At 41.0% G+C, this 27,358-nt stretch overlaps 1 protein-coding gene across 1 annotated transcript in view; it reads right to left on the reverse strand.

Annotated features, from left to right (window-relative positions):
• The window catches only part of PLCB1 (phospholipase C beta 1), a 413,212-nt gene extending 388,236 nt beyond the window's left edge, over positions 1–24,976 (reverse strand). The window contains exons 1-2 of the mRNA XM_054383799.1: positions 24,878–24,976; positions 13,155–13,232 (exon numbers count right to left, since the gene is read on the reverse strand). Coding sequence (XP_054239774.1) covers positions 13,155–13,232; positions 24,878–24,976 — 177 coding nt within the window. The remainder of the gene's footprint in view (positions 1–13,154; positions 13,233–24,877) is intronic.
• Between the last annotated feature and the right edge of the window lie 2,382 nt (positions 24,977–27,358).

Raw genomic sequence — 27,358 nt, forward strand, 5'->3', positions numbered from 1 at the left:
ACAGATAGACACCTGTTATTTAAAATATAATTGCAAAAGCATTTTTCTTTGCAGTCAAGTACTAGTTACTTATTAGCCACCTCACTGAATTATGGACTACTGTATGATTATAACCAATTACACTGCTTTTGAAGCAAAGCTAGTAAAAGCCATTGGGCATCCACACCTAAGGACAACTCAACTTGAAGGAAAAGCCCTGAGCTAGGGAACTGAAAGGCAAAGTTCCAGCTATCTTCAAATCCCAAAATTATCAGCATAATCAGGTAATTTTCCTGGTGCAAGGAGAAGCATATATGACATTTAATGATCCAGTTTAATCCTCTTCTGTGGTATGTGACTTCTCAGAGGATGACAACTGCAAGACTCAGACTGTCCTTGGAACAGCACTGCTGTTGCTCAACACACATGATGCCAGCTTCCCTTCAAACACGTCTGAGAACTTTAATTACAGCATGAGCCAGTGATGGAGTAAAGATCTGGTTATGGCAGACTGGCTGGCAGAAGCACCTGGCAGACGATTTTGAGATGCACCACTGCAATACAGACTTCAACGGCAAGGGAAAAAGCAGCTCAGAAAGTTCTGTCTTACCTTCATTTGGAAGGATGTTTTTCACTAACAACACAGATCTATATTTATTTCACTATTTAGCAAACAAATCTGGATTAAAAGCAGGAAAATCAGCTCATTTTCTTTTTTCTTTTGAAGGAAATAACAGAATAAAACCACTTTTTGTAAGACACTGTATGGTTCTTCAAGTTCCTTTAAATAGACAGAATTCTTAACTTTTCCCAGTCTGCAAGTTGAAAGTGCCTAAGAAAAATTGCCCATTTCTCTAATTGCACTCCCTGCATAATTTTTGGCCATATTCCTAACTTTCAGGTATTAGTGTATTAAGCAAGACCTTATGCCTAATATGTCAGAGCAGCTAGGAAAAAAATGAAAAAAAAAAAAAAAAAACAAAACAAAACCAAACAAACTTCCTTCAAAATTTCATTATCATTTTAACAGGGGCCTGAATGAGCATCACTTAGTAGCAGACAGCTGCACCCTGCTAATCAATATTTTTATTACTACTCGTGTTAAACAGCACTTACTGCTGTTTATCAATCAGAGATAATGAGCTCCCTGGGTAGTAAGCCACCTGTCCGTATTATCCACAGTCCTCTTAAGTGAGACATATCGTACAGGTAAATACACTACAACTCAGTTTTTTCAACATATTGTGATCAGCAAGGCAGCCTAGGTCAGCTGCAAGCTGCCTTTCAGTAAACAGTATCTGCAATAGTTGGCACCACAGCTGTGCAGTACTGGCTAAGAAGTCATGGTCTTCTCCAGTTCTGAGGCAGATTTTGTCATCTGGAGTAGCCAGAGACATCCTGCTATGCACTTAGCAGTACACCACCAGTCTGATGGTGGCCACAGATGCTGCAGCCATGGCAGTATCAAAACACTCAGAGAAGCCCTGCAAGCACACCGTGACCAGCCTTCAGATCAAGGGTAGGTTCTAGTAATTCACAGCCCTAGACGGTACAAGAGCTGTCTGGGATGTGGCGTGTGGGTAGAACCACAATTTTGATGTGTAACTGCAGCCTTGAAACAGCAATGTTACATATAGCTCCACAGACAGAATAGTTATTGAACCACCAGTGTTTAACACACTCTGGAGATAAAGGATTTCGATATATTCTTCAACCTCTAAGAGTTCTCTTGTATAATAACATATCTTGTTTCTCTCACACAGTACAGAGTGCATCTTGGATAAAAGCATGAGACAGTCTTAAAAGCAGACTCAGTGTCCACTCTAAAAATTCAGACAATGGAAATTACTTTTCCTGGATCGTGAATGAGGGCAGAAACCTAAATCCTCTATGTCATATCACCCACCCTTCCCACTCAGCACAAGTGCATGATGGTGGAGCTATACCATTATACTAGGTATCAGAGGCAAATGCATTATTGTCTTTTCTTAGTAAGTGAAGGATGGACAATGACATTAAGAATTCGCAAGACACTGGGAAACATGCCTATGTGGAAAGATTAATTAGGAGAAGAAATGAAGATGAATACTCATTTGCTGCCTACCTCTCAAAAAGGCAAAAATGGAGGTCTGCCTACTGGCAGCACATGCACACACACACATACACACCACAGTGAGGGCAAGGCACAGCCACTCCATACATAGTCTCCCCTCTTTAGGGGAGTTTGATATCTTCTAGAGCTTATTCAGAATTTTAGTAGCAAAATCGCTGCCTGTGGAGGAGATACAGCACCACAAAACATCAGGAAAATGGAAAGCCAGGCTGCAGTGAATATATACACCACTGGCAGAGGCTGCCTGCAGATTTTACGGACCTTTTAATCCAGTAGAACATTTGGAGAAGACTGACCATGTACACAGCATTGGTACAGTCAGAAACATTTAACAGTAACAGCCACAGTGACATACACAGTGAACCTAAAACTCCTATGATTTGTAGCATGAGGTTGTGTGTCTTCCCAGTACTGGGATATATAATGAAGCTTGTCAGTAAAGAAAATGGGACTGAAAGACTCTAGAAGATCCTACAGAGTGTCTTCTGTCCTTACACACCAACACATTTTTTACTGGTAAAAAGCCTTAAAGCAAGGAAGGCCAGTAGTAGTGCAGCTCTGAAATTTATTACTAGTTGCTTCTAATTCTTAACATTTTCAAGCTCCTTAAATAAATAATAAAAAACAAGAATCAAAACTATCAAAGGACTGCATACACTCACACAGGAAGAGGACATACATGGAGACAGAATTCATGTTATTTAAAGATCCTTACTTTCAGAGCACAATGTCTTAAAAAGGAGTGTGGGGGTGAGTATAATTTGAAAAAACAACCAAATAAAAACCTGAAAACATAGTGAGGAGGGCAAACAGCTAGGATATGAGGCACTTGAGAAAAGTATCTGAACTGGCAGGGCTTCAGCAGAGAAAGCAACCTGACAGGCCTGCCGAGAGATGAGTTATCCTCCCAACAATCAGGAAAGCTCATGCCCTAGAAGCCAATTTTTGAACTGTTCTAATAATAGTTCAGTCAGCAAGGCCAATGCTGCATATTCAACCAAATCTATGTACAAGCTGTGGGCATGAACACAAGAGACTTTTAATTAATGAGAAGAAAGAAGACTGAAGCCCAGCTTATTATACACCATTGTCTCCATTTAACACAAACCCTTCTCAGCTAGAAGACATTAACATCTCCAACACCAAAGCATGTGTACTGCTGGATGGAACCATGCTTTATCAAGTGCTAATTCAGCACTAACAGGCTGTCCCTTCTGCAGCGCTGCTCACAGAGGGCTTCTCAAATGAACAGGGTAGGATGGGAAACAGACAAGGGGAGACAGAGAAGCCCATTGCGGAGTAAATCACAACCAAGAAGAGACAAGCACACAGGTCTCCCATTTCCCAGCTGTTCCCTAAAAGCATACATTGCTACTAGTTAAGGCCAAAAGTGTTCTCTGAAATATTTAAGCTGAAAATTTTCACCACAAGTTTCAAGCAGCCAGACCACAAAGGTCTCTTGCACAAGAACTCAAGTTTATAATCTTTTGTAACATTTGACATTTACATATATCTACAACCAAAGTTTATCAAGTTTCAGCCCATCTAAGCAAAAAAACAACCTATGATCTCATCTTTATAGGAAAGTCACAACCCACTTTCAATTAGATACCAAAGATAATAGTCATGCATATCCCAAAATACATTAGGATAGTTCTCAGCACCTGAGAATTCAACAGTACATAAAATTGGCTGACTCCAGAGTCATCATCCCTTTTTGAAGCTCCTTTGACTTTTTCATTTCAGAAACTGGACCTATGTTGTCGAATAAATCCAAACTTCACTTCGTATTCTGGCCTCCCTCACAGCAATAAAGGAGATATTTAGCAGTAGGAAATTCTTATTAGAGATCTTCTGTATTTGATGTAGTACTATTTCCCTAATGGGTCTTGAACAATTTCCATGTTTTGAAAGCAGAGAGATTTCCTTTTAAAAACTAAATCAGCAGTCTGATGGGAAGTTGGCCTCCATGAAATGTTTCCTCCCATTTTCACTATCTGTGACAATGCTCTACCACTTTCCCCATTTTCTTTTATTCCACTCACTCACTGGTCTTTAAGTGGTAGTGAAAAATCATTAGCTGCAACTTTCAGGTGACCACAAACTGTTGCTAGGCTGACTCCCCTATTGCGCTAAACGTTGAGCTACACATTTTCTTGACGTCAAAATGCCACAATAAGAAGATTGAAAGGATGCTGTGTCCTTCACGGAAAAAGGCACTGGCACAGCATTTCCAGCATGGCCCCATGAGTATGGGTGCTAGCTCATGTACTGGGTTTCATTTCTGAACCCCTAGGTATTGCCTTCAAAGACAGAAGTGAGGAGTTATTTCTGTATTAAGGAGAAATCAAATGCACACAGGTGAACTTTTCAGGATTACAGTTCAGGCTGCTACCCAGAGGTAGAAGCTCAACCTTTGAATCCTTTTTCCCCTCAGTTACTCCAAGTTCATGGTCAAGACTCCCAAACCTAAAACTTTCCTGGGTTAACACAGCCCACTCTCAGAAGCCCCCCCTCCCCCTCTTCCCACACTGACAGGGGAAAAAGGGAAAGCAACACAAAAAACCTCCAAGTTGAGATCAAGAGTTTAACAAGATTAGCTGCACAATTACCTTAGCGTATTTGCAGAAAAGTACAGCAAAATGCAGAAGCAGCAGCAGAAGCCAGCAATCTCTCCTACCCCCTGACATGCAGCCTGCCCAGCAGAAAAGACCAACACACCAAAAACCAGAAGCAGCAACAGGAACAGAGAGCCTCTCATGTTATAATCTGAGCTTCATGCCCCGTAATACATTGTCCCAGACAGCATTTTCATTTTGAAGGTGGCATGAAGGTATTGAGTATCAGCAGCAGATTCAACTCAACCCATGACATCCTATTACAGATCATTTAGCTTCTCTGTTTATGACAAGTTAACTTTTTTGTTGTGATTCCACTATTGTTTTACTTGCTGCTTCAGCTTCACTCCCAATTTCCAGTGTCATTAAGAAGCAAAACCTCACATCCGACCATACAAGTCCTTATCCCATGGGAGTTCTCATCCAGATTTCCAGTGAAAACTACTGTCACCTCTTCCAGCACGTGATGTGTTTTGAACAAAAGATACCAACCCAACTCCAACTGTGCCAAAAGACTAGCATCGCCTCCACACAATCTCCTCCACCTTCAAGAGCCTGAAACCCCTCACTCAAATTGCCAACTGAAATACAGCAAGTGACTCCTACACTCAAAAATCAGAGGCAATCCACCTGTAGCTTTGTGCTCAATTCACATATGCAGGAGAGTGCCACATGGAACAAGTCTCAAGCAATGCCTTTCATGCAATAAATTTAACTTCCACTTCAGTAGGAGTCTCTCCAAAACAGTCCTTCCAACAACAAACTTTTCTAGCTTTGGTATTATTTCCATTCATGCCAGTTTGACACCAGAGAATGTAACTAGACTATACATCATGTTTTTACAGAAGGACCACAAGTACTAGAGCATTGAGAACACAAGCCATCTAAGACAGAATTCGCTACTAATAAACAATAACACCCCATTACTTAAAGACTTAAATATACAAATCTTGTTCAGTGTCTGGCAGAATGCCAGCATGGTACATGGATCTAAGCCTGTGTTTTGCAGCTGAGGTAAAGGCAAATCCATTCATATGATGAACCATATGACATAAAGGCCCATATATTCAATATTCATTATCAGGCAGAATTAACAACAAGCCATGTTGACTACTGAAAAGCTAGAGATGCTAAAAGAATGAGGAAGGAGAGTGAGTTTTTCATTGTACATGTTAAAATAAAATAAGTCCTTATGTGGAAAGAAGACATGCACCATTTTTTTTCATTCAAATAGTTATATTTATAATCTCAGTTCTTCAAAGGGTCTAATTTTTTTTTTTTTCCTTTTACATGCCAGAAAGAGAAGTGTGAATACATGTTCAATGATGCACTTCTTCGAGTTTTCCAGCAGTGACATGAAACACTGAGTATCCTGGCTCTTGAATAACTTAGAGCAAAGAGTTGGGGTTTGGAGCAGGAATTTTTAAACCTATTATTAAATATTACACTCTTCTTATTTAACTATTAGGTATAATTTAAACATGGGCATGATAACTTCAGTCTTTATCGTGTGCTTGTCAAATATACTGTAAAACCTATACTGATGTAATGAAAAGATTTTTGACCTGTAAGTCAATACAGATATTGACCCAATTGTTTCAAGGCCCAATTCAAAACTGACACCAAATAACTCTTTTAACAGATACAGCCAGAATCCTCAACAACTGGAAAAACACATCATCTTCCACTTGGATGAGGGCAAGGAGACTGCCACAGAATTCACAAACATGCTGAAGCCAAGTCTAATCCTACAGAATCAAACCTACAGCCCTCAGTCTCTACTTCACACATTGTCTGCAATTTGTATTGGGTTTACGGGACCAAAGCAACTCATAATCACCTTAGGACACAAAAGGGGAAAGGACTTTACAGGTCTGAAAAATTGTCTTATCACAAGGAACCACTTCATGACATCTAATAAAATGCAGAAGCTTCAACTCAAAGTACAGTATTACTGCTACAGGCTCTTATAGCAAGTTCATGTTCTGCAGCTGAACTACAGCATATTAGTACCAGTTCTGTCAGCAATGTTCACACAATAAACAGGCCTATCTCTGTAAAAGGAACAACCCTCACTCCTTCCCTTGAAAACTTCAAAACTTTCATTAACTAAAAAGCTGTACAAGTGGAGTCTCTGCCTTTAGATATCCTCAGCACTTGAGTCTGGCCAAGCCAGAGATGAGGAAACAGCTGTCTGTAGACACCTCTGTACTGCAGTGGTGTCATCACCCCACCTTCTCTCAAGTCTCAAGGTATGAACTATGCCTCTGAAGCAGGAACTCCTTGCTAAACCATTCCCTTGGGCTGTGCTATGGCTCTAACTGCAAGAAGAGAGAGGTTTCAGCCACACATTCCTTCCTATGGAGTAAGTATCACATCAGCACTTACAGTAGTTTCTCAACACAAACTTCCTCCAGCAAAATGGGATCGTCATCTGTTTACAACATTTCTGCAGAAGGCTTTAGAAATTGCTGTTGACTCCTTGGAATTGGACATTTACATTTAGTTTCATGACCAGTTTTCAGACTTAGCTGATCTCTTTTTGTAGTGCTGTGGATGAGATCATAGAATCATAGATTGGATCTATATACTCTGTTTTTTCAGCATGCTGCCACATCAGTGTAGTTACTTACCTTTAAAAATAGAGGAATAAATCAGTATGTGCTCATGAGATAGAGGACAGCATATGATACCATTCTTAGACTTTTAAAAACCCAAATATCTTCACCATAAGAGCAGTTAGTTGCTTTCCTCTTTTTATTCCCTTCCCTAGGCAGTGTCAGAATTACACTGAGCCAACATCAAGTGTCTTTGAACATCCATTTGATCGTGTAACAACTGCCAGCTAAAGGATGCAAGAATGATTCACAAACTGACAATGTATGTCTTCTACTCTGCCTATGCATCTGTTGATATATGTATTCTTAGACAGAAATTAGTCTTTGTCTGGCTTTGCTATGCTAGCTTTTCATTCTAGTACCCTTCCTCTTCATCTGGTTGAGTTTTGATTGATCTTTCTTCAATGCTCATGACCAGAGTAAGAGCAAATGTAATATGGCATTCCTTTTTTTTGTTTTTGTTTTGTTTTCAATGCAACAAGAAATTGAGACCTGTTTTAATCAGGTCATAAAAATACAACATGCAACGAATATTCTCTGGTTTTGCTAAAGTTAAGAAATGTTAGTGAAATAATAAGATATGTAACAGACACGATCTTGTCATATTAATTATTTTTTCTGTTTGAAATCCATGTCGAGAATCATTCCAATAATAATATGAAATCAGCCAGCACTCTGCATACAGATGAAGGGAACACTACAGAACCTTCAGCAACAAAAGAACTTCTTACTGAAAAATACAGTATCAGCAGAAAACTGTATTGTCATCTATTTAAAACAAGAGGTTTTCAATAGCAAAATGCTGCACATGACTATATTGGAGGATTATCTTGACTGACACCAGCAAAATATGCTCAACTATGCAAATACACAGTAAGCAAGTCAAACTGCAGGATAATACATTATTACCAAATTGTAAAATCAGAGCTTATATGAACTTGCCTGATAGAGCTTCACTGCAGCTATGACTGTACAAGGATGGGAAGTGAAGGTGAACCAAGCACATAAAGCTCAAAGAGTAATGGCTCCTGGTCAGAAGAATCTGTATGTATTTTCATCCCAGGCTTTACTCTGCTGATAAAAGTCATTCAAATAGAGAAGTTTGATCAATCACTTTTTAAATATGGCTCTTGTTAGTATCCAAAAATAGTTGTGTTGGACCTGGATACCTGGCAGGAGACACTGGAGCCAGCCCAAATTTAATTTACTTAGTCAAATCACACACAGCCACGAAGAAACAAGCAAGGCAAATGGATACTTATTTTACATTGAAGGAGTCTTAAGCAATTAGTTAACTGTTGGCCTTGCCTGTAAGTTGTCATATGGAGACTGCTGCAAAGCAGGCTTCTGGGGGCTCTTTCTCTCTTCAGCTTGCCTTCTTTCCAAGTTGTGTTCCTGCCCTTAGAAGTAAACAACGAGATGATGGCTTAGCTAAGCCTGGTTGCCACTGATATCTCATAGTACAAGAACAGTGGCCATCTTTAGAGTATTTCACGTGTGACACAATGTAAGTGGCACAGATCTTCACAGGGCTTAAACTACAGACCTAGGATGATTTATTAGAAGCATATGGGTCCTACAAGCTAACTATGAAATCTACTACTAAATTCTTTATTAGAAAGCTACAGGACAGCCACACATATCACATATATATAACTTCTTGATAACGACAACTTTACTGACAGCCTTTTTGAGCCATCATCTGCTTGACTCCAGCATTATCCAGACTTGCCAACTGAGCCATAAGCCCTGTGAAGATTGCTCATTCAGAGAACTACAAGATGGGGTCAGTAATGGAGGGCTGAACTGAACATGCATCTTTACCAGGAACTTTGTTCTCTTTGCAGTTAGATCTCAATCTAGAAGACTGTTCGGCTATGAGACTAGACAACAGAATACTCCTTTCTCTACAACAAAGAAACAGAAAAAGAAGGGAAGAAAGCTGTAGAGCCACAACCACCAGTTCTCCAAGTAAAATAAAAATTTAGCACAAAGGAGTGGTGGTTCGGTTTTGTTTTGCTTTCCTCTCAGTGATTCCTGTAATTTCTGTGTAACTGATAAGACAACAGCATCCAAAGGAGTCAGATTGATAGTTTAAAAGCCATGCCATTATCCAGGCAGGATTTTGCTGCTTTGCACAGTTTCTGGCAAACGGAACAGTCAAATGGCTAGAAAGATGATAGCTACGCATGCCTCATCTCTACATCTGTTTGTAGTCAGCTCCCCTTGTGTCTGACCAAGGATGCTAGGAGGCAGGCTTGTCTCAGTTCATCATTTGGTTTAGCAAGTTCTGTCCTTCCATACACAAAAAATAACAGGCCCTTGTTATGAAAAAAGCATTTGCTTAAATGATGACAACTACAGGAAAAGCAGAATGTGATCACATAGGTTGTATTATTTCTTCGCATAGTTCCACTGTCATCACCAGATCACTTTACACAAAGAGAAGGAAATTGAGAGACAATCCTATATAACCTTTTTTATATATTTGTAATTTTACAATAAAAATAAACCAAACCAATCCCTGTAGAAGCAGAAAGTGGAATTTCCTTCCTGCTTTCTGCAGTTGCAGAACCCCAAACAGAAATATATTTACTTCTTTAAACGGCTACTGCTAGGATGGCGTTTAGAAACAAGCTTCACCTAGTTGTCCTGAATTATTAACCAGAAAAAAATATTTCTGTTGCCCTTTACAGAAGCTTGATTTGCAAGTTTAAAAATTAAACTGACAGTTCTCTGGTACAAACACCCCACCTTTCAAAAATGCTCTCAGCATTATAAATACATTTTTTCAGGAATATGAGAACACGAATTCTATAAATAGCTATTCTTCAGAGAACTGCTTTAAGACATTGTTTTTACAGACAACAGTAGGAAACTGAAGGAGGTCTTAGTGCCAAAACATATTAAAAATGAAAAACTCTCCAATCAACTCTGGGTTTCTATTTATTATTACAAAGATAGCTGTTATTTTATGGCTTATACAATTAGTTTATGAAAGGGAAGGAACAAAACAGAAGACTGCCCTGTGCTCTAGCATAGCTACTTGGTTGATGTATATCAGTCATAGCCTTCAGCTTCTGAGGGCATTCACTTTGCTTCTTTGGGCAGTTACTTAACAACTTTGAACTGTCAGCCGATGAACCCACTAATGCCTCCAACAACCTTGTATAAGCAAAAGCTCAGACAAGATTTTTATTATAATTCCAAGATACGATTTCCAAATACACTGAGTCAAAACTGTGCTCCATCTCCTCTAAAAATGAAGTATAGGAAGATAAATATGATCCAATGTAATAGCAAACTGCCTGGTCATAGAATCGTTTCAGTTAGAAAAGACCTCTAAGAACATCAACTTCAACTGTCAATCTAACACCACCATGCCCACTAAACCATATCCTGAAATGTCATGTCTACACGTTTTTTTAACACCTTCAAGGACTATGAATTCACTACCTCCCTGGACAGCCTACCCCAATGCCTGACCACTCTTTCAATACAGAAATAGAATAGAATCAAGAAGGCTGGAAGAGACCTCAAAGATCAAGTCCAACCTGTCACCCTAAACCTCATGACTATCTAAACCATGGCATCAAGTGCCACATCCAATCCCCTCTTGAACACCTCCAGAGATGGTGACTCCACCACCTCCCTGGGCAGCACATTCCAATGGCCAACCACTCTCTTTGTGAAGAACTTTCTCCTCACCTCCAGCCTAAACCTCCCCTGGCACAGCTTGAAATGACTTATAAGAGGCTGGCAAAAGTAGCTGTAATTAGCCTTGAGGATTTAAGTACTGCAGAGGGACAAGTAAGTATTTCTTCTGTTGAAAATTTATGTTTCAAATAGTTTGATTTAAAAAATGAAGAAAAAACATTGCAGCAAGATGTTTCGTTCTCCATGCAGGCATACCCGTATGCCATGGTCCAAGCATAACATTTTTCCTAATATTCAATTTCCACCTCCCCTGGTGTAACTTGAGGCGATTTCATCAAGTTCTATAACACAATAGTAGGGAAAAGAGGCCAATACCCACCTCGCTACAACCTCCTCTCAGGTAAAGAGCAATAAGATCTCCTCTCAGCCTCCTCTTCTCCAAACTAAGCAATCCAAGTTCCCTCAATCACTCCACATGAGATTTGTTCTCCAGACCCTTCATTGTCATTCTCTAGACATGCTCCAGCGCCTCAATGACTTTCTTGTAGTGAGGGCTCCGAAACTGAACATGGTATTCAAGGTGCAGCCTAACCAGTGCTGAATACAGGAGCACAATCGATTCCCTACTCCTATTGCCCACACATTTCTGATACAGACCAGGATGCTGTCTGCCTTCTTGGCCACCTGAGCACGCTGCTGGCTTGTGTTCAGATGGCTGTCAACCAGCACTCCCAGGTCCTTTTCTGCTGGGCAGCTTTCCAGCCATTATCTCCCAAGCCTGTAGCACTTCATGGGGTTGTTATGATCCAAGTGCAGGACCCAGCACTTGGCCTCATTACAACTCACACAACTGACCTAGCTTCATCAATCCAGCCTGTCCAAATAACTCTGCAGAGCCTTCCTACCCTCAAGCAGATCAACACTCTCACTCAATTTTGTGCCATCCACAAACTTACTGAGAGTGCACTCAATTCCCTTGTCCAGATCATCGATAAAGATATTAAAGAAAACTGGCCGCAAAACTGAGCCCTGGGGAACACCACTTGTGACTGGCTGCCAACTGGATTTAACTCCATTCATTACCACTTTTTTGGACCTGACCCTTCAGCCACTTTTTGACCCAGGGAAGCATCACCCCATTCAAGCCATGAGCACTCTGCATATACGATGGTTGCAACCTCCTCAAGCAATTTTTTGCACTGGTATCTAAACACAGAATCAACAGCAACTCCCAAAAGACAGCTATGCCCCTGGTAAATCAGTTTTCCGTGGCCAGAACACTACAAGCAGGTGTTTATTCATTTTGGCATATACTCCAACACAAGGCCAAAGCTCAAGCACTACCAATTTCTAGCACAGCTTCCAACAAGGAACTGGTACAAGCACCTACTTCATAAGCACTTGAAAATTCATCTTCAAAAAAGAGGAGCAACTCATTCAGTTGCTAGTTTTGAAAGAATATTTTGCTGTAACAAATCTCAATGGTAATTTTCTATTATATGTCTGATATGGTATATAAAACAAACTGCACCCAACTGCTCAGGATATCTCCCCAGTGGAGCTCCACAGTCTCCAACAGTTGAAAACATGACAGCACTGATTTCAAGGGGTGACACGGATGTGAAACTAGAGTAATGCAGTAATGAATCAGGCCATGAGCTTTCCCAACAGCTCCCCAGCCATAACAGTGATCTAAGCACACTGGAATGTTTTGAGAAGAAAGTGTCCAGTGAGGATTAGTAGGAACTTGGTGACGTGGCCCAAGAGGCATGGCCAGGGAACATGCAGCAGTTCAGGAGGAAGAATTGAAAGGGACCTCCGGCCTCTGGGAATTCTGTTTCTGCCATGCACCATGGCCAAAATCCTAAGTGTATTGAAGGCAAAACTTAGAAACAACAATCCAGCTATGAACCACAACAGCATCCCAAATGGACCTGTGTCTATAAACCAGACAAACAAACCTCACTGGTCATCAGATCATTAACATGGCACATTTTGTCACCAGGGAAGAACCACATTTTATTTGCTCCCCAGACAAGCAGAGGAATGTATGCTGATGTAATGCTTGCCTGCTCATGCCAGGACTGGCATGCAAAGCCACCTGATTCTTGCCCGTCACACCGAAGAAAACACAAAGAACCATTCTGGAACAGGAAGCTTTTCTCTTACCTTATTTTGATCTGTCCAGTAAAAGAAAAATCCCTGTGGATCTGTTCTGAGAATAATTGGAGTCACAACAGTGGAGTCCTGAAAAAGAAAAAAAAAGACAAAAAAATCCATGTCAGAACACATAATTATGCACTAAGCTCCTTTGCCACCCATATTAATGAACTACTACATCTAGGAATTACCCTGAAGGTGTAAGCAGCAAGATGTCACTAGGAGAATTTAATATCACCCGCCTAATCTCCATTTTTCTGGCATAACATATTTCCATTACTGAGAAGACAGCACTAAATAACTCCAGACTTGTCAACACAGAGTTATTCCAGAAAATCTAGAAGTATTTGAAGTAAAACAGACACAACACACCAACTGCCAAACTAGAACCCACACAATAAAGTGTTATAGTTTTCAGCAGTCCACTGCCCACCTTGATTCAAATTAACCTTCAGATACAGGTAAAGTGTTTTGTCTAGAATACCTAGAATAGCATCCACTACATTAAGACTTCTGTCAATTACTTTCCAGTAGTATTTTTTCTACAATCAAACTATGAAGACTTTAGCAATGGGAGTATGCATATTCCACCCCACGTTCAAATCAGTTCAAAATATGTCTACTCTGGTGACATCCATAGCTCAGATCATTTCAAACCAAGCATACCTGTAAGTATCATACATAAAGCACTCCAGTCACCTACATATTCATATCTTCTCACTGACAGTAGGTACTTGATTTAGGAAACACAGGCTCTAACCAAAGTCCTTTCCACAAGTGGGAGTTCATTACATCTCTCCATGTAATGAATTGATTCCCTGATGCCTAACAATAACTGGCATCAGTGCAGCCTGATCCCAATAAGGTATTCTCCTCTCTTTAAGATTTTTTATTACATCTGTAAAAACTCTGTTGTCTTGAGTCCTCTATCTCAGTGTAAAGGTTACAGAGGGAGAACAGAAAAGAGGAGAAAGGCAGACAGAAAAATTGCCTGAGCCTTATCTCCATAGGAATCTAGGCTAGGCACATGATCCCCCCTCAAAGGGGATGTGTATTTCTGTTGAAGTGTTACAGGGATTTTACAGCTTTAGCATTCTTCTCTTTCCAAAGTGACAGGCAATATGTGAGGTCAGTCTATATTCCTTTAAGAAAAAAATGGGCTCCAATAGGTTCAAATTTACATCAAATATATTTAATTGTGGGAGTTTTTTTTAAGTGCAAATAAAGTTATTGGAAGTGACATTACCATAAATAAATAAAAACTAACTTAAAGTGCCATTTCCAATGCAAGAAGACAGTGCCTATGTCACCAGTACAGCTCTTTGTGACAAAGTACCCAACTCCCAGCAACAAGCCTTCCTGAAACAGGGAAGTTAAAGCATTCCCAGTTTGAAAAAATGCCACCCAGAGAAGCTGAGTAAGATGGCACTTAAAAGCCTTTGGGGGAACAAGAAGAAGATTAAAGGGAGTCATGTGTGAAGCATATTTTTATTTCAGCACAAGACAAATACAAAAAGAGCAAGTTCTACACTAAGAAGAAATCCAAACCCTTAGGTAAACGTAAAAGTTCTCGTAACTGGAACATCCGGGCTGTGTATTAACTGTGCCACAGGTACATCAACACCCAAACGGGTGCCATGTGAGCTTTCAGAGGCTGGGAAAAAGCACAGCTGTACCAGTGCCAGGCAGTGCTATGGGAGTGTCCCAGCAGGGATCACAGCTCCTTCACACAGCACCAGGGACCTTTCTTTTCCTCAGCACAAGAAAACCATGCTGCACCCACCTTCCCTAAAGGAACAGGCATACAGAATTGGTACCTCCTCCTCCCCCCTCCCCCCAGTTCTCCATAATTTCTAGCATCTTGTACACCTGAGAGGCAGGTACTGTTTGAGTAACAGGCAAATTAATTTTTAAAATACATCATGCCCTGAAGACATGTTGCCTGGCTGTCTATAGCCACAAGCTCCTACAGAAATGTTCCTCTGGCATTCAAAAGAGAAGGAAAAATGAAACAAAACAAACCAGCCTGCTCTGGAAATATAACCCTGATTTCTTTAGCTTATTTCATTACATCCCACACAGCCTGTGTGTAAATATGTAAAATGAGGAAATAAAAGACTAAGTGTCTTTCTGCCTTTCAGATGAGCTACACAGATCTTCAGGGAAGAACAGAAGGGAAACAGACAGGCATGAAGTGATTATGTCTAGGATTAATCAATTTTGTTGGTTAGTCATTTCATATTAGTTCCTTCAACCCAAAAGCCGTTGGATCTGCCTGTGCTGATGACACACAGTTATCGGTTATACTCTTGTTGTTGTGGATTGCAAAATGCTTACTATAATCAGACTTCAGAAAGAGGAGGACAAGGGAAAAGAGCCTTCATTATCTATTAGGTTACATAAAAAGGAAGCCTCATCATGACAGGGATAATGATGAGTCTTAATTTAAGATCCTCTGTGCTCCAGGAAGTTGTTTACTTATTTTTTTTTTTAATCTAAAAAAGACAGTTGTGCATTATGCTTCTTTTCCAAATTAACTATGCCAGGCTGACGTTCAGCATAGCACAATTAACATGCTGATGAACACAAGAGCCCCACACTGTCATGCCATATACAAACACAGGATCTGTGAATAACTTTGTACATGCAACTGTGTAACATGTCTCTTAGGAACTCTTGCACACAGTTAACAGTAGCAATGAAAGCCATGTGCAGAATGTCTGGCATATTCTACAAGCTAACTACAACTCATTGGTGTCCCTGCAGCCAAAAGTCACACCCTTTAGTTCTGCATGTAGAGGAATGGAAATAAACTTCTCTAGTCAGCTGAGCAAGTTCTTGTCCCCACTCCATGTTAACACCAAGTTCTTTGTGATGTGGAACAAGTTGGTTGCTTTCATACTGCTCAGAAATCTGGTCAACCAAAAAGATACACAAGAACCCCTTTATACAGTGTACATTCAAGAAAAGTGGTTCAAGGCTCTGAAATACAAATTTGTTTCAAAAGACAATTGTCTGGTACATTTATTTACACAAATATATTGGTTTATATGTATATTACCCAGAAGACACATCTGCAGTCATTTAGGAGGGTATCCTAAAGTCCATTAACTCCATTTCCTTCCCCAAAGAGCTGACCTACCTTGTAACTCCCTGGAGAAGATTTACCAGCCACACACAACTCTGAAGAGGGTAACAGACAGGACACAACAGATAAAGAAGAAAATCCAAACAAACAAAACTTGAAGGACAAACAAATAGGGAACAGATGTTAATTTCTTCTCCAACCCACTCAAATACAAAAAGTGACAATAAAACAGAGGGGGTGGAGAAACGTAAGTGTGCATCTCTAAAGCAAATGGGTTTGGAAATTAACACATTTAAATATCTAGTAGGGGCACAGCTCTTGCAATCTCTCTGGATGTCAACAAAGCAAGCGGTCCTCAGGAACCCCTGATTCCTGAGACACTTCCAATTATTTAAGAACATAAGCAGGAGGAGGTGACAAAGGCAAAAATCAGCTGTAACCAGAAAGGAGAGAGGGAAAAGAGTAAGAGAATGCCCCAGTCAATGATGCATGGGTTATCAGGCTTTTAAAATGCCAGTTGAAGGTGCCTGTGCCAAGCAGCAGCTCCGTTTCTGACAGACTGCTATTGCAAATTCCTCAAATAGAGTGGCCCTAAGCTGGCATTCTCACTGTGCCGCATATTATACCAGTCTAAACTTAAGTGAACCACTTTTCTAAAGGACGTTTAATTTCACATTTAAAAGCCTCCCACCTTTTTATTTGTTGACTTAGGGCCAGTTCTCTACTTTCCTCCAGTTTCACAGCCTCAAGTAATGTGGTTGTTATACACTTATTCCATTAAGCTGGTAAGCTAATTGGCTGTACAAGCTCAGATCCCACATTAGCAACATTCTTTATTTTATACTTTTAAAACAAAGAAGCTTCAAATTTATGCCCACAAAGTGCCAGAGAACTTTGGGATCCTTACCAACCTCACAGAAGATCAATGGACAAATCCATAGTGTGCCTGCCAGGTAACCATTCCAAGGTTTGATTTTAAGTGTGCATCCCCCAGACTACATCTTACATCAGCAAGCAAAAAGTGCCACCTCCATTTTAATGTTACTGACCAATAAAGACTACCATACAAAGTCCAGCAGTGACTTTCTGACTGTACTCCCATGCTTCCTAATCCTCAGAGCACTCCAACCAACAGGCTGTGCATCTAAGTCATGGAGGACAGAGCCTTCTGCCCTACTCCTCATCACAGCTATAACCTGAAGAGACATAAAGTGAGAAAGATTGCTACATAAGGGTGCCCCACTCTGCCACCTATGTTCTGAGCTTTGGCCCTTGCTCCCAAAACTCTGTACTTCATTCACTATGTATTAAGGCAAGGGTGTGACACTACTGCTATTGGGTTTTGGAACAAGTTTGCAGTGTTAAAATGATCAGAGAACATCACAGGCTGGGACTAGTGTGCCTTAATGCAAGTATTAGGTCACTCCTGCCACAGATGAAAAGTTTCTAATGGATCTTTAAAATACCTACAAAGGAATGAAAATCTACATGTACCTATGTACCTTGTCAACTAGCAAAACTATGAGTCAGATAAGTTTTTTTTTTTTAAATAAATCATATATAGATAATGATGATGTTTCTTAGAAATAGTTGCAGTCAAAATTCAACAAGTTTTAAAAAGTAAAGCAGACCAGCTGTTATCTTCAGCTCGTAAAACAGATGTGGCTAATGGCATTGCCTTATTATGCCAGACCGTTGTTTTCTCAGTTTGCCTCGGGTATTTAGAGACATTGAACATCCCTAAATATAACCTGAAAACTTCTACACACATCATTATTTCATTTGCTTGAACCTTCTCCTGGAAAATTTCTTCCAAACTGCTTCCAAACACAAAGCTAAGAAGCACAGACTGTTTCTGGCAGAGGCAAAATACTCTGCAACTTTTCTTTTACTTTAGCAAAAGGGCTTGAACTTTGGTTGAGGAAAGGTGTAAGAGTGTGGTAAACATGTGGGATGAGTCCCAGCAAAGAGCTTTCTTGCCATCCCACAAGCCAGAGGGATCGCAAGCTTGGGGCACTGGAGAAAGAACAAGGGAGAAGGAATATCAAAACCATAGTTTACACATGGTCAACAGATATATTAGCTGTTAATTTCCACAATACACTGGGTGTACTCAGTCTGGCACTGATCTAGATTACCCAAGCTATTACCACTATGAGTTTTGTTTAGGCTGACAGTTGAACTGTAAGTGAGAAAGTCCCCATCTCCTGGTTTTGCAATGAACCCCTGAAATAATCCAGAAGGGTAAAGAGGTCAACTTCTACTGGGAACAGAAGAACCAAATCTGTGTAATGAAACCCATTGCAAGAAGGAAATGTTGGAGAAAGTGAAATGTGCTGAAGGTTGGAAGCAGGACAGGAAAAAAAAAAACACAAAACAACAACAACAAAAAAAAAAAAATCAACATTTTTATAGGGCCCATAAAAACAAATTCCCACTTGTTTAATAGGAACATGCACTAAAACATTCTTCACTATTAGAGAAACTTTGGTGATGGCACCACAAGACAGAGGTCATTATTATGCAAGTTTCAAAGAGCTACTATGATTGGGATTTCTCAGAGGCAGACTATCACTCTGTATCCTTTCGCAGATGTCTATACTCTTGCACTTATAGCCTTACCCCACGTAGTCTTGATTTGTCTGCATGAGTCCTTATTTGCTGTATATGTTGCAAAGCATGCAGTAAGAAAGGAATAAAGGGAGAACTTCATAGCAAAAGTAGCCAAATGCCACCCAGGAAGATTTTATCTTTAACAGCAAGTTCTTCTGTGAGGCTGAAAAAAGTCAGTCTGTTCACTGACATAAATGCTGTGCTCTGATTTTAAGGAAATATTAGAACTGTACTTCCACATTTCATTTTCTGATTTTCTGAGATGCTAAGCCTCAGTTTATCTGAAGTCACTGGGGAGGCATTATGAAAATCTGACTGTATGGTGCTATGCAGTCTCCAGGTCCAAGGTATCCAATCATATATTCAAAACTATTTTTTTTTTATATTGGTCTCTTTTCAGACCTACATACATTTTGGCATGTAATGGGTCTTGTGAAAATAAATTTAAAAGTGCTTATGAAGTATTTATTTATAGTAGATAGGACTCCATAATGATTAGCTAATTCTCTATTTCATTACAGTCCTTGTTAAAAAAAGATCTTGAGCATTCAAACATTCAAGTGAAGAAAACATACAGTGCACACTTTAAATTCACTGTCAGCTTTCCTTTCATTCCTCATTTATTTAAATGCTGTTTTCTGGTTTTCAGTTTTCCTAGTATCTACCAACACTCTGAAAGTCTCAGATGCTACAGTAACACAGATGTTATCTGCAACTTATGCAGGTGAAGTCTTCACTTGGTCTTTCAAGGCAGCCATCTAACAGTCTGCAGGGGATACAAATCTTTCTTTACTCCCAAGCTAAAGCTACCAAGAGCTTTCCAATTGAGTTAATAAAGGGCAAGCCTGAACTTGGCTAAGTGTCAACTATTGAGAAATTTAAAACTCAATTTGATTACTCTATGTTACAAAAACCCACAATTTCTACTCATTCTGACAATTTTTCAATGTATGTATATAGAACAGAACTGGTACTTGTTTACTACATAAGGATTATCAAGTGAAAAAAAAACCACTAAAAAAAACCAAACCAAAAAAAACACCAACAACAAAAACCTACCCCTAGAATGCTGAACTAATTTCTTCCCTCCAGACTTAAAACATACGGAAAAAATAAACTCTCTTTAGTTTATTGTTTCAGTTTTGTAGGCACAGAACAATGGTTGTTCATTTTTCATGGCCTCAGTGATGTGCTGTAGTGACAGACTTGTGCAGAGTTTTAAAAGTAAACAAAAGTAGGAAAAAACAAACTAGTTACTTGAACATCAACATCTTAAAACCACTTCTGAAAATTTCCATGTTTAATTTGTTTGTTCTCAGTTTATTGATGATAATGATACTCTGATGTTATATTTACTTGTAAGGTTAGAGGGGATGTATCTAATACTCTTGGCAATCTTCTTTAAAAGATTCTAAACAAATAAAGGAGCCTGAAAACTTTACATAGTGCTTACTGTCTAAGCTCAGAAATGTTTAATAAAGACAAAAGCCCTGTAAAAGAAAGGCATTAAAAGAGAACTTAAAAACTCAGGTTCATTTTTGCTTCTCTCTGGAATACCCCACAAAGTGCTACAGCCACTAAACAACATTACCTATCAGGAAGTTTGCTTCAGTGTATAATTTTTTTTTTAATGGCTATAAAATTGGAATAATGATCCTCAGTTTAGGCAGACATATTATTTTAGTGGTATCGTTAACTTGCAAGTGGAAGTAAATAGTGCAAGCCACACACAGACTAGTCAAATTCTTTATGCAAAGTACATATCACTAGGGAAGATAGAAAGCCTTTAAGCAAGAACTGAAAACAAATCTATTCTTGAATATACACCATCATATTAACTTGCTTCAGTATGCCAATTACTGATCTTAGAAAACACCAGTTCAACTGTGCTCTAGCTGTGGAGCTATTTGTTACCTCAGTTATGCCTATCTTGTTCCTACCACTAGCCAGGGAAAAATAAAGGAAAAGACAGTCTAGGCAGGTTTCAGCCTCCTCAGATGTCAGAGCAGTTGCCATTCAGGTTTCATTAACCTTCTCAGCTTGCAATGTGTTCTTATATATTAAGTTTAACCCCCTACAAAAAAGCTTCACTTGCGGACTTAATTGCTACCTTGCTATTTAACCATTTTAAAATTCTCATCACAAAGAGCTTTATAACCTGGGTTTCACTGCAGCAGAGTGGATTAAGGCAGCTCTTCTTTAAGCCTTTCCTCTTTCTCACAGCTATTGCTTCTCTCTAAGAACAGAGTGCATCTGCTCAAAACCAGACCAGTACTTAAAAGACTCAGGGTCTCTCTCCAGTAGTAAGAGAGAAGTGGTTAAAGAGGCCCAGCTGAAGGCAGCATGAAGAAACATGGCTTTACGAAGCAAGTGATCAGCCAACTAGCATCTTAGCCAGTCACATAATAGCATGTATCCACACCACCAAAAAAAAAAAAAAAAAGGCACTTTTATCCTTCACCAGTTCAAATGTCAGCTGTTTCTGCTCAGAGCCTTGTCAATCCAATCTACATGTCAAGAACTGGAGTTAATTCTAACTTTGTTTTCCCTAACCTGTAATACTGCTGTAGAATGAAACAGAAACAATGTGAAGAAAAGCAAAATTACAGGACAACAATCATCTGTTTGACTTCAGTGCTTTGTATCCTGATCCAAAATGGAATTTGTGAATAGACTGTATTAGGTGTTGGATGCTGCAAGTGATATTACATCCAGTCACCAGGCACAAAAACACGACTTGTCTCACAAAGCCACAACTTTTTAATTAGGCCTAATGCTTTCACAATTTAGAAGCTGAACATGGTCCGCAGAGGAAACGGAATTTCAAGCCTCCTGAGCTGCTTGCCTTTCATCTGCCTATGGCACAACCTCTTTCTCTTTGCTTAGCAAAGCTCAGACAAGGCATTTCTCTTTCAAAATAGATCACCTTCACAGAGGGGGGCAGAGGGCATAGGCCCTCGATAAGGTTCATGTGTAACACTTAGTCTGCACTGCTGTTCCTCAGAGAGCAGGCCCATGGAACATCACTGCCACATCTGCTTGTTAGCAGCCTCAGAGTTACTGTTCAGGCACATAACTACTAGAAGCTCAGGATGGGAAGCCCAGGGGTGGATGGGTTTTAAAGACTGTATCACTTTCTGTCAGCCTGCTCTGCACATCACACTGCAGCATCCTTCTGAAAGCTAGCAAATACATTCCTTAACAACTGTTACTCTACACACCATGAAATTCCTTTCACGCCTCTCAGGCTCTGGTTTAAATCCGTCCAGCATTCCCATTAAAAAAAGAAAAAAATACACTACTTTGCAGTGGTTTATAACTCAGCCAGAAAAATTTTGCTTTGGGCTGAAACTTAGTACGTCATAGGAATCCACTGAAAACACTCTCTTGCTTTATGAAATGTGAAGCAAGGTCCACAGAGCCACCTTTAAACTGCAAAACAAAAAAGCAAGAAAGCACACTACAAGGGTATGCTTCAGACAGGAACAAATGCTGCCTGATGCAGAGGAGCTGCAGAAGAAGTGAACTCCCATTCTCACTCAGAAACAGTAAATAGAAAATGGTGCATAATAAACATCAGTCTGTGAGCCTCACTTTTCTGAGCAGCCCTCTCAGCACAGCAGAGCCAAAGCACTCATTATGGTCAATTCTACTTCACTGTTACATTTTGTAGTTTACTATTTCTCATTACAGCCTATTGTTTCACTACAGAGTTTCTGTGTGCCTATTTACATGCAAGACCACGGGGGTTCACATTAATAATCACCATTTTTAAAAACCTTTCAAGCAGATTAATTTGATGGAAAACAAATACTCTGAAGTGGTTATTGGATACTCAGTGGCAAATACCTTTCAAAGTCATTGAACATACACATTTGTCTGAAGACCTTGTAACTGGGGAATATTCACCTCCACTGAAATCTTTGATTTTGTGGAGAATTGTGGAGAGCTGAGAATTACTACAGGCAAGACAGGGGAACTATGAGCTGGGAGATGAGTTAATGCTAGTATTTTTCATTGCACAGTGCAGCTAAATAGGCACCAACTTCCAGAAGGTAGCCGATGAAAGCTCTCACTAACCATAACAGGAGTTTCTCATCTCAGTCTCACATTCTAGGTAATACCTGTGTATCGCAGGTATTACCTGGAATGCACATCTTTTGCCAGAATTTAACCATATTTTATTTAGGTTTGACATTGAAAATCTTTTTTTCCAATTAGTCTCTAGCAGACAGGTAAGCCCCTCTACTGTGCATGGAAAACACCTCTTCTCCTTCAAATTCAGTATATACAATATATTACTTGGGAAATAACACTTAAAGTAGTCATTTAAACTGTTGCCTAATTGCTTGGAGTTTCAGTGACTTAAATCACTGTTGACCTCTGCATGTACCTGTGGAAATTTCTTGGTAACTTACCAAAAATAAAACAATAACTGCAGTGACAAGACTGAGGTTATGCTGCCTTTCCCTATACTAAGGAAAATAGCAACTGATGGAAAATATTTTCTCAGGCAAGTCATTCAAGGTTAGTTCCTGAACATAAATAACGTGTATCAAGCCAATGTTTACTACTGCAGACAAGGTCAGGTTGCTGCGCTTATTAAAACTGTATCAGCTTATTATTGTAAATAAAATTTCATACTACAAATTGTTCAGTTTTTTTGTTTTCTTTCTCTGCTTGAGAGTGTCTATCATAGGGTTATAGAGGTCAAGCTCACACATTTGGCTGCTGGACAAACTAAAAACAATGGCAAAACAGCAATACAGAACAAGACAAGAACAGTTGTTAGACACATGAAACTACTCCTCCCTCTCTCACTTGTCCCTCAAAAATCCAAGAGCTGCATTAAGGCTCTCAAAACAAGTTATCCTGAACGATTCTCCTGACATTCAAATACCTCCCTTCTTTCTCAATCACTCTTTTACACCACAGCACAAGTCTCAGTACACTCCTGTATCTCCAGACACCATCTGCAGTCAAGACTTTCTGGGGCACCCATTCCTTTATGCACAACTTGGACACAAACATATAATGTACTGGAGGAGCATGGCTAGCAGAGCACTTGCTCTGTTTTTCTTCTCTGCAGCACACCAGGCTTATTTCATGCGCTGACAAAAGCTAAACTGAGAAAGGCTACCTTTTTCTCAAATGGTCCAGGTCATAGCCAGCAAACGAAGAAAATCTCAGCTACTGAACAACTGTGTTACTACTAAAGGTGAAGTGAATCCAAACTCCTCTCCTATGCCGGACAATACAAGTGTAAAGGTTTGGGAAGCAGCAAGTGAGAAAAAAGATGTTACTTTGAGGCAAGTCTCATGCCCTGATGAGCCAAAAGAGAAGGGTGCCTTCTGTGGAGGAAGGAAGATGAGCAGGGGTACCCAAACAGCGAGCCCTCGGAGAACATGTCTAGGGCTTGACAGCCCCACCATAAACAGAAAGACAATGAATAGGGCAGGAGGCAGGAGAGAGAGGCTGGGAGAAGACAATGGGAGATGGCACAAGACAGACAGGGAACAGGTTGAAACAACTATGTTGCGCCGTCAGAGGTGGGAAGGTGCACAATAAGCGAGGCGACCAGGAGAGCAAGGCGCTCGAGAAAGGAGCCGCCTCAAAACAGCTCACAACTGGCCAAGCGAATTTTGCCGGGAGAACCTCTGGAGAAAGTTTGCCGTGCAGACGACCGGCAGATTAACAACGCCTTTCCGCTCGACTCCGACCTCACATGCGACTGCCTAACCAGAGCGGGTACACCAGCCACCGCGACCGGCCCCCATCGCGCCGCGGAACAGCCTCGCCGCCTCGCACCTGCCCCTCCGTCCCGCGGGCCAGTCCGTCGCGGCTACCCGCCACTGCACAGGGCAGGGCCAGTCCGGCCGCAGCCCAGTCCGGCCGCAACATGTGTGCTGAGCACTCCTGCTCGATCGATGCCGCCCTGCGCGTTGCATAACCCTGCCATGCCCCTGCCGCCCTTCCCCATGTGGGGCACAGCGAGGGACAGCAGGGACGAGCGAAGAGGGAAGCCACTTACGTCGTCCCACTTGACGAATTTGATGCCTTTCTTCAAGGTATCGGAGACGCAGACAGGCTTGAGCTGGAGAGCGTGCACCCCTGGCTGTGCCCCGGCCATTTGCACCGCATTGACGCGCTCTCACCCGGAGCGGAGAAGCTGCGGGAGGCGGCGGCCGCCTCAGTAGGGGCGCCGGAGCACCGGAAACGGCCTCAGGAGAGAGTCCAGCAGCTGCTGTCGGTGCGCCCGGAGCGGGCAGTGAAGCGGCTGCCCAGGCAGCGAGGGCGAGAGGCTTCACTGGCGCCCAAGGAGGGAGCTGGCGCGACAGCAGCCGGGGTGAGCCATGCAACGGCACATCCTCTATATACAGCCGGCTCGCACGTACACGCCCGCCCGCTCTTGCTCGCGCTCTCTCCCTCGCTCACACACACACATACGCACGCACGCAGGGGCACAGAGAGAACAGCGCTGCCCGCTCCGCTCTCCTCCGCCCGCCCCTCCTCCTTCCTCGCCAGGCTCGGCCCCCGAGGTTCCCCCGCGCCGAGGTCAGAGCATTGCGCCGGCGGCCTTGCGGCGCCACCTGGTGGCGACACCTGGAGCGACAGCCGCCGCTGAGCCGATCAAGGGGTGCCGCGGGGCGGACGCGCCCGGCTTCGGGTTCCTTTCCTGGGAGGAGACCCTTCACCGAGCTCCCCTCAAGAGAATAATGAATGGAATACCAAAAGAGGAAGGACCCCTAAAAAGAGTGGCGAATACAATTCCCATCAAGGATGCATGCTTTAATTACACAGAAATTGCTTTCTGCTCTTACAAGATGAACGGTGTTCCTCAGAACAGATGCACGTCTTTCAATTTAGCTTTAGGTATACTGAACTCAAAAGGGTTAAAGACAGTAAAAGGTCATCTCGCCACACAAAATCCTAAATACAAAGGTTTTAAGAAAAAGGTTTTGAAGAACAAAGTTATACGTGCTCCACAAATGACTTCTCTGATAGAGTCCCTGTGCAGTCACATCAGATGACATAGCACATGAGATTTCTAATTTCTCTGTAGAGGCTTCCAACTGACTCTTATGATTTAGGGGCAGCAGGTCAAAATTTTACTACAGACAAAGCAAATGATGTAGAAAGAATGTCTCTGAAGAAAAATTTATTTCATTTCAGAGGAATTACTGTTAAACAAATGACTAGACAAAAATATATACAACCTAAGAGGGGAGAGGTTTTTGTTGATTGTTTTTTTGTTGTTAAAAAGATACAAAACTGGCATATTGGACTCCTGATTTGCTCCTACTCTTAGTTACAGAGTTGTTAAAGCTCCTCCTCAGGGCCTATTCCAGCTTCTTCCCCTTCAATAAGAAAGTTCTCAGTGCCTTCAGAGGGAGCTGAATCTGTGCCTTTACAATAGTTGGTGCAGGCAGCACACACTTTCCAAGGCAAATTAATCCATTTGATCTATTTTTTACTCTAACCAGCCTCCACACAAATGTGGGTGTCACATCAGTCAGGCTGAAAATCTGCTCTCTCACTGCTGAGCTTCAATTCCCATGGCTTAAAGAAGCAATAACAAATTCAGGGTTTGACTGCACTGATGTAAGGACAGAATTGCTCTGTGCTGGGGTGAGGAAGAGAGATTTTCAATACCACTTTCACAACTGCCTTTTCATCCCGTTATATAGTATAGAAAAGAACAAAAGTTAAATAAGAATATTAAAATCCCCCAGAAAATAAGAGCAAAGAGCACTGATGGTACAGTACTTATCCATCATCCAGCAGTCTACTCAAATCAGCAGCCTGAAAGATATAAAACTCTCCTGGATGATGGCACCACTGTGTCAGTTTTCTTAACAAGCCCACGATGCATTTTCATTTGGCCTGGCCTTCCTTAGAGGTTTCATTAGGGAAAACCAATCACAGTTCCTGATAATACATCTTGATATTGTAGATTTCTGGGCAAGCTGTTAGTCTGAACATGGAAGAGGTGATCTTGTAGATTAGAATAGGCTGATACTGCTATAAGGCATTTCAGATACCAAGTATTGTTTGGAGCAACTTTGTGGCTTTTCAAGATGAAATATTTTAATCCAATGGTATTTGGCTGAAGAGAAACCTGCCTTTTATATGGCAGATATCTAATGGATTTTGCCTCAAAAGGAAGCAGCAACAGCACAAAAGGAAATGGCAGCATGACTGTGCCTTTTACACAGTTCTGCAAAGTGCCTTTGCTGAAGTCCTGGGCTGAGTGAAATGAGTGGCAGTTTGAGTTTCAACCCAGATAGCTAGCTTGTGTGTTACTGCTAGTGCTTAATTAGCATCTGCTCAAGTTAAGAATATGTTTCTTGGTACACAGTACATCTTGCAGACACTTGAATTCAGTGCTTGTCTAAATTCAGGCTTTCTTTCCCACACAGTATGGGATCAGTGGCCTGGAAACACTACAGTCAGCAGAATTGCTACACCCAGAAAGAGTGTGAGTATCATATCAGTAGAGGATTGGAGCAAG

Source organism: Indicator indicator, chromosome 9 (assembly GCF_027791375.1).
Source record: "Indicator indicator isolate 239-I01 chromosome 9, UM_Iind_1.1, whole genome shotgun sequence".
In the NCBI taxonomy this organism is placed as follows: Eukaryota; Metazoa; Chordata; class Aves; order Piciformes; family Indicatoridae; genus Indicator; species Indicator indicator.